This window comes from Otolemur garnettii, unplaced genomic scaffold (genome assembly GCF_000181295.1).
Source record: "Otolemur garnettii isolate 467f Iridium unplaced genomic scaffold, OtoGar3 scaffold00044, whole genome shotgun sequence".
Classification (NCBI taxonomy): Eukaryota; Metazoa; Chordata; class Mammalia; order Primates; family Galagidae; genus Otolemur; species Otolemur garnettii.
The window spans coordinates 11,015,264-11,023,021 of NW_003852439.1; the positions used below are offsets into that span (position 1 = coordinate 11,015,264).

At 49.1% G+C, this 7,758-nt stretch overlaps 1 protein-coding gene across 1 annotated transcript in view; it reads left to right on the forward strand.

Annotated features, from left to right (window-relative positions):
- Positions 1-372: 372 nt before the first annotated feature.
- CUNH16orf96 (chromosome unknown C16orf96 homolog) overlaps positions 373-7,758 on the forward strand; it is a 52,322-nt gene continuing 44,936 nt past the window's right edge. Inside the window, exon 1 of the mRNA XM_023513867.1 lies at positions 373-813. Within this exon, the coding sequence (XP_023369635.1) occupies positions 373-813 (441 nt within the window). The remainder of the gene's footprint in view (positions 814-7,758) is intronic.

The window sequence follows — 7,758 nt, forward strand, 5'->3', positions numbered from 1 at the left end:
AAAAAAAAAAAAAAGAAAAAGAAATGGTCATCAGTCTAATATAATCAAAAGGCTGTGCATTCTCTATTCAAACATTCATCAAATGTTAATCGAACACTTCACTGGGTAGAGCGCATGCAGGAGCACGTGCCCCACTCCAGCTTCTTGGAAGCATGCCCATGCCACTACGTTCTTTGGTGTCCTAGCAACCAGAAACTCTGATCTGAGCTCTGGCCAGGACAGAGGCCATTCCTCCCCTCCCTGACCACTGTGACTTGCTGCCTCTCCAAACCTCTGAGGACCTGTCCGTGTATTTCCTGGGACCACTGGAAGCTACCAATTATCCCCAGGGACCCACAGAACCCAAGCCTCACTGATCCAGCCCCAGGCAGGATGACCCAGCCCCAGGAAGCCCCAGGCTTCTCGCTCACATTCGCAGAGCTGGTCAACATTGCCATCCCACAGTGCGGAGTGGTGAACTTCAAGGCCCTGCATCTCCTGCTCCATGGCATACTGGAGCACATTGAAATGGGCAAGCTCAAGAAGGTCCTCTCGGGGGATGAGGACTTCCTCCAGACCTCTCAGGGCATAGTCATGCCCAGGGAAGGAGATGCCCAGCCCATACTCAGCCCCATGAAAAAGGTCAGCAATGTCTTCGACCACTTGGTAAGCCGTGTGGACAAGATAGAGTCCCAGCTGGCCATACTACGGGACCTGCCCTCCACCACCCAGCTGCTAGAGGGCAGCCAGGGAACCAAGCGACCTGCTGTAGACTTGTGGCATCTCATTAAGCTCCGGAAGATGGTGGAGGGTAATGAGGAAGCCATCACAAAGGTAACCCCAGCTCATCACTTCTTGGCCTTTTGGCTAAGATCAAGTGAAGGTAACCCCAGTTCCAGGGTTAACCCTCTGGCCCCTCTGGGGCAGCCTATCTACACTGCTCTGTGATGGGCCCTCCCCTTACACAGCAGAGGGGAAATGGAGCTCTGGAGTCAGGCAGAACCAACACTCTAAGCTTGCAACCTTTGTCAAGTATTGAGGAAGGCAGCCAGAGACAAATGTCATGTAATCTATAATTCCTTTTATAGGAAACATCCACAATAGGCCAATCCGTAGAGATGGAGGTCTCTGGGGGGCTACAGGGGTAGCCCTGGAGGTATGTGGTCTCTGGGGGGCTACAGGGGATGAGAGAATGGGAAGTGCATGCTTAGTGGGTGCAGAGTTTCCTCTGGAGTGATGAAAATGTTTTGAAACTAGATAGGGGGCTCGGCGCCTATGGCTCAACCGGCTAAGGCGCCAGCCACGTACACCTAAGGTGGCGGGTTCAAATCCCCAGCCCGGACCCGCGAAGACAATGATGACGGCTGCAACCAAAAAATAGCCGGGCATTGTGGCGGGCGCCTGTGGTCCCAGCTACTTGGGAGGCGGAGGCAAGAGACTTGCTTGAGCCCAGGAGTTGGAGGTTGCTGTGAGCTGTGATGCCATGGCACTCTACCCAGGGGGATAGCTTGAGGCTCTGTCTCAAAAAAAAAGAAACTAGATAGGGGTGCACAATTGTTGATGTACTAAAGGCCACCAGATTGTTCAGTTTAAAATGGTTAATTGTATTACATGAATCTCACCTCAATAAAACAAAATTTGAGGCGAGCCTGCTGTGGGAGAGGTAACAAGGGGTAGCAAACAGAAATGAGTGAACAGAAACCCACAGGAGCTGTGAAGAGTGGGGAAGGAGTGTCATAGGTGGGGAATGAACTCAGAGGAGCTTGTGGATTTGCTGAAGGCCTAACAGGGGAGCGGGGAGTTGAGGCAGGGCCTCTGTCTCTGGCCTGCCTCGAACTGCTGTGTCCTGCCACCCCTCAACCAGCTTGAGGCCGGTGTTAATAAATGGAGTCCCATATGCAGCCAAGGACGTGGAGAAATCAGAGCCCTTTCCCACTGCTGGTGGGGATGTAAAGAGTCACCCTGTGACCTGAAAATTTCATCCCCAGCTGTGTGCCCAAAAGAACTGAGAATAGCTGTTTAAACAAAAATCTGTAAGTACACCAGATGTTCCCAGTGGCATTATGCACAATAGCCAAGAAGGGGAAGCAGCCCGCATGAAAACTGGAGCCTTTTTGAGCAAAGTGACCTTGAGCTGCTCACCTTCTTTTGCCTAAGTTTCCTTGTCTCTGGCAAGACCTTGTCTCTACTAAAACTAGAAAAAATTAACCAGGTGTAGTGACAGGCACCTATATGTCCAGCTGCTTGCTTGGGAGGCTGAAACAGGAGGATTGCTTGCGCCCAGGAGTTAAGGTTGCTGCGAGCTATGACAACACAGCACTCTACCCAGGGCAACAGAGTGAGACTTCATCTGAAAAAATAAAAAGAAGTCTCACTGGGCTAAAATTAAAGTGTAGTTTCACTGGACTACATTCAAGGGAGAAGAATCTATTTTCTTGCCTTTCCCAGCTTTTTTTTTTTTTTTCCTGCAGTTTTTGGCTGGGGCTGGGTTTGAACCAGCCACTTCCGGCATATGGGGTGGGTGCCCTACTCCTTTGAGCCACAGGCACTGCCCTTTCCCAGCTTTTAGAAGCTGCCTGAATTCCTTGGCTCATGGCCCCTCCCGCAGCAGCATGGCTAGCACAGCATTCCCACTCTCTCTCTCTTTTTTTAATTCTTTTTTTTTTTTTTTTAAGACAGAGTCTTACTCTGTTGCCCAGACTGGAGTGCCATGGTGACAGCCTAGCTCACAGAAACCTCAAACTCCTGAGCTCAAGTGATTCTTCTGGCTCAGCCTCCTGAGTAGCTGGGACTATAGGTACGCACCACACACCTAGCTAATTTTTCTATTTTTTTGTAGAAATGGAGTCTTGCTTTTTCTCAGGTAGGTTTTGAACTCCTGGCATCAAGCAATCCTCTCTCCTCAGCCTCCTAAAGTGCTAGAGTGAGTCCAGATGTGAGCCACTGCCCCTGGCCAGACATTCTCTCTCCTCTCTGACATTGCCTCCATCCTTGTATCTTCTGTCTCTGACTCTGACCTTCCCACCTCCCTCTATAAGGACCCTCGTAATTACAGACCATCTTCCCAACTCAACATCCTTTATGTAATCAGAACCTGCAAAGTCCCCTTTGCCATATAGGGCAACAACACAGTCACAGGTTCCAGGGTTTAGGCAGTGGACATCTTTAAGGGCCGTGATTCAGCCCCCTGGATGTCCTTGCCTTGGGCACTTGGTTTGGCAAGGGGGTAAGTCTCCTCATCCCTTATGAAATATGCAGTGAAGATTGAGGCTTGGTGCAGAGAGGAGGGGATGAGGTTTGTCAGGTGCTCAGGGGCTGGGCCGGGCTAGGCCAGGGAGATTGCTCCTGATGTTCCCACCACCATCTGGGAACCCCAACACCCAAGGGGGGAGGGTAGGAGGGTCCTTGTGGGGCAGTTTCTCAGCCTCACTTCTGCTTTCTGCCTTAGTAGCTGATGCCCAACCACACCCACACTGTTTAAAAAGCCCCAGACCAGACAGAAGCAGAGAGCACTCTCCTGCCTAGACAGGCTCCTATGGAAGGAAGGTGCCGTCTCAACCACCTTGTGTCATTCAAATCACTTCAGGACTGCAGGACTTCTAAAAACACTTTTCTGCTGGGCAGGGTTGCTCATGCTTGCAATCCTAGAACTTTGGGTGGATTGCTTGAGCTCAGGAGTTTGAGACCAGCCTGGGCAAGAGTCTCTACTAATCTCTACTACCAGTCTCTACTAAACAGAAAAATTAGCTGGCAGGTAATTGTGGCAGGTGCCTGTAGTCCCAGCTACTTGGGAAGCTGAGGCAGGAGGATCACTTTAGCCCAAGAGACTGACCGAGGTTGCTGTGAGCTATGATGACACCACTGCTCTCTACCCAAGGTGACAGACAGAATGAGACTCTATCTTAAAAAAATGGGGTCAGGAGAACCTCAGTTTTGTATGAAGACCAACATACAAAAAAGTGCAGGCAAACTCTGTAACTAGCAAACCCACTCAAGAAAAGAGCAGCCCCAGAATCCTAGGGGGCCCCTTTCCCAGTGCTTCTCCCAGTTGCTACCTTGTTAGGCATTTAAAAACTAGTGAGGTTGGCTCGGCGCCTATGGCTCAACCGGCTAAGGCGCCAGCCACGTACACCTAAGGTGGCGGTTTCGAATCCCCAGCCCGGACCCGCCAAACAACAATGATGGCTGCAACCAAAAAATAGCCGGGCGTTGTGGCGGGCACCTGTGGTCCCAGCTACTTGGGAGGCGGAGGCAAGAGACTCGCTTGAGCCCAGGAGTTGGAGGTTGCTGTGAGCTGTAATGCCACAGCACTCTACCCAGGGGGACAGCTTGAGGCTCTGTCTCAAAAAAAAAAAAAAAACTAGTGAGTCTGGAAGGGGTCTGGTTGAGCTGTGAAAAAAAATATGTGATTCTATGCTTGATGCTTCTACGCTTGACGCTGCTTTGTCCTAGCCACCTGGTTTGCTTGTCTAAGCCTCAGCTTCCCCATCTGTCAAATAGGAACAATCCTCTCAGGTGGCCCTAAGGGTTAAATGAGAGGCTATGGATGGAGAATGTGCTGTGTGGGCACAAAACACTTGGTCCCCAGAACTTTATGCCCACCCCACGGCCTTCTTACCTGCAGATGGGCTTCTGCCCCTGTGTTCACCCTGCACCTCTCATTCCTCTGAGGGAGGGCAGGGCTTAGTAGGTGTCTCAGATAACCAGGCCTGGTATAGCTGGGAGTCAGGTGGTGATAGGACTCCAGGCTCAGCCATCCATCCAGCCTGACCTCCTGTCCCTGGAGGTACCGTGTCCTAGATCCTCTTTGAGCCAGACTCTGTCCACCAGTGCTTCTAGTTGAATCTCCCTGGGAGTCAGGGTCATTTCCAAGGTATCTGAGTTAACATTCCTTTTTTTTTAATTAAGGGGAAATTCACCTAACATAAAATTAATCATTTTATCTTATTCAATTAATTAATTAAACATTTTTGGGAGCATTCTCACTCTGTCACCCTAGGTAGAATGCTGTGATGTCATAGCTCACAGCAACCTCAAACTCTTGGCCTCAAGTGATCCTCTTGCCTCAGCCACCCGAGTAGCTAGGACTACAACTGCCTGCCACAGTACCTGGCTAGTTTTTCTATATTTATATTTAATTTATAATCATTTGTTCATGTAATTATTGAAAAAGAGTCTCACTTTGTCACCCTTAGTAGAGTGATGTGACATCACAGCTCACATCAACCTCACGTTCTTGGGCTCAAGTGATCCTCTTGCCTCAGCCTCCTGAGCTGAGACTACAGGTGCCCTCCACGATGCTCAGCTGGTTTTTCTGTTTTTAGTAGAGACCAGGTCTTGTTCTTGCTCAGACTGTTCTGAAATTCCTGAGCTCAGACAATCCACTCGCCTTGGCCTCTAAGAGTGCTAGGATTATAGGTGTGAGCTACCAAGCCTGGCCTTATTTTTTTTCATTTTTTACTTTAACATTAATAGCCAGTAATTAACTATTTTAAAGTGAAGAATTCAGTGGCATTTAAGGCACCGACAATGTTGTACAACCACCACCTCTGTCTCATCCAAACTATTTCCATCACCCCTAAAGGAAGCTCCACACTCCCCAGTTACTCTCCCTCCCTGTTGCCAGCCCAGACAACTACTTATCTGCTTTCTGTCTTGGCATGTTTGCCTGTTCTGGGCATTCTACATAAATGGAATCATGCAGTGTATGTCCTTATTATCTGGCTCCTTTCAAGGTTTGTCCATGCTGTAGTGTATGTCATCTACATAATATTCTAATGCATGGGGCCGGGCATGGTTGCTCACACCTGTAATCCTAACACTTTGGGAGGCTGAAGTGGATGGATTGCTTGAGATCAGTTTGAGACCAGAGTGAGCAAGATTGAGACACCATCTCTACTAAAAATAGAAAAAATAGCCAGATGTGGTAGCAGGCACCTGTAGTCCCAGCTACTTGGGAGGCTGAGACAGAATATTACTTGAGCCCAGGATTTGAGGTTGCTGTGAGCTATGACACCATGGCAGTCTACCCCAGGGCAACAGAGTGAGACTCTGACTCTGTCTCAAAAAAAAATTCTAGGGCATAGGGAGACCACATTCTCTTTATTCATTCACCTACCGATGGATATTTGGGTCAATATGTTTTTAAATAAACAAAGCATGTTATTTGAAGGATGCTGAGGCTTCTCACTGGAGACCAGGAAGAACTAAGTGGCCAATCCTGATGGAATGGAAGTTGACCCCAGCAGGAAGAGTCTACGGAGGTCCTGCTGTCTAGAAGACACCCCTCAATACCTCTCAGCTTCCTTTTGCCAGCCTCTGGGTCTTTTGCTTATCATTTTTGGGTAAGACAGTGGATAGCCACCTGACCCCTCTGGCCTAATCAGCCATGGCAGAGGGGCAGGGGCAGGGTCATGCCTAAAAATTAGAGCTTCCAGGGACCCCACTGGCCAATCTCTGGGGAGGGCCCTGGACTGAGTGAGTGCCCCAGAAGGTATCCACTATACAGGGGCCACCAGGCTTTAAGTCTGACTAGTGTGCTGCAGAGGGTGGAAACTTCTGTACAGGTATTCGTGGATTGATTGAGAAGACAGATAGCACGAACTCCTTTTAGTAGACTGAAAAGGTGGCTCATGACATACACAGGCTGGAGTCTACAGTAGTATCTCTGCCCAGGCTGACTTTCTTGGGTGTCTTGTCCCATCTCTTCATTGTCCCCCTCCCCCAGCTTCAGTCCCCTGTACTTCCTCACTGAGCCCCTCTCCAGGCAGGGATTGTTAGAATGGCCATTGTGCACCAGGCACTCACATGCACCTATGAGCTAGATGCTTTGCACCTGTTAGCTCCTTTAGTTGTCACTGGAACTCTATGAAGCAGGTGCCATGATTATCCCTGTTTACAGATGAGGAAACAAAGACACAGGTTAAATAATTGTCTCAAGGTCATGGTGTTAGAAAGGAGGAAAGTAAGTGGATGCCTGGGCACAGTGGGGAAAAGAGAATGCCTGGCTACGGGGAGTGAGCATGCCTGGCCCAACTGGCATACCTGGTATACTTTCCATCATACCTGGAAAATGGGGGCAGGACAATGGTTGAGAATGGCTTCCTCCTCCTAGGATTTTTGGGAGAATTAAAACCATATGAAACCCAGCATGGGTAGTGCTTAGCACAGAGCCCTGCATACTCAGGGTGCCTGATCTGTGGTCACTGTTACTATTATTCAGGGATTTGATCTGAGCAGGAAAACTGGATTGATTGTGATCTTAGCAGCATCAGCCATCCCCCAGAGCCCCACAGGAACATGGGGGTCTGATTTCAGTCAGTGGGAGAGAGGAGGAGCCCTATCTGGCCATGGCAGGTACAAAAGGCAAAGCAACAACATGGATGAATCTTAATCATCGTGCTACGTGGGAGGAGGCAGGCACAAAAGACCACATATTGCAGGATTCCATTATATGAGATGTCCAGAATAGTCAACTCAGTAGAGACAGAAAGTAGCTGAGTGGTTTCCAGGGGCCCAGGAAGAGGAGAGTAGGATGTGACTGCTAATGAGGGTTTCCTTTTGGAGGGATAGTGATGTATAAATGAAATGCCATTGAATTGTACCCATTGATATTGTTATGTGTAATTTACCACAAAAAGGAAACAAAGCAGAGACTGATGGTTAAAAAAAACAAACATAGCCAAGTTTGGTGGCACACACCTGTAGTCACAGCTACTCAGGAGGCTGAGGCCTGATTGCTTGAGACCATGAGTTGGAGGCTGCTGTGACGATGTCACT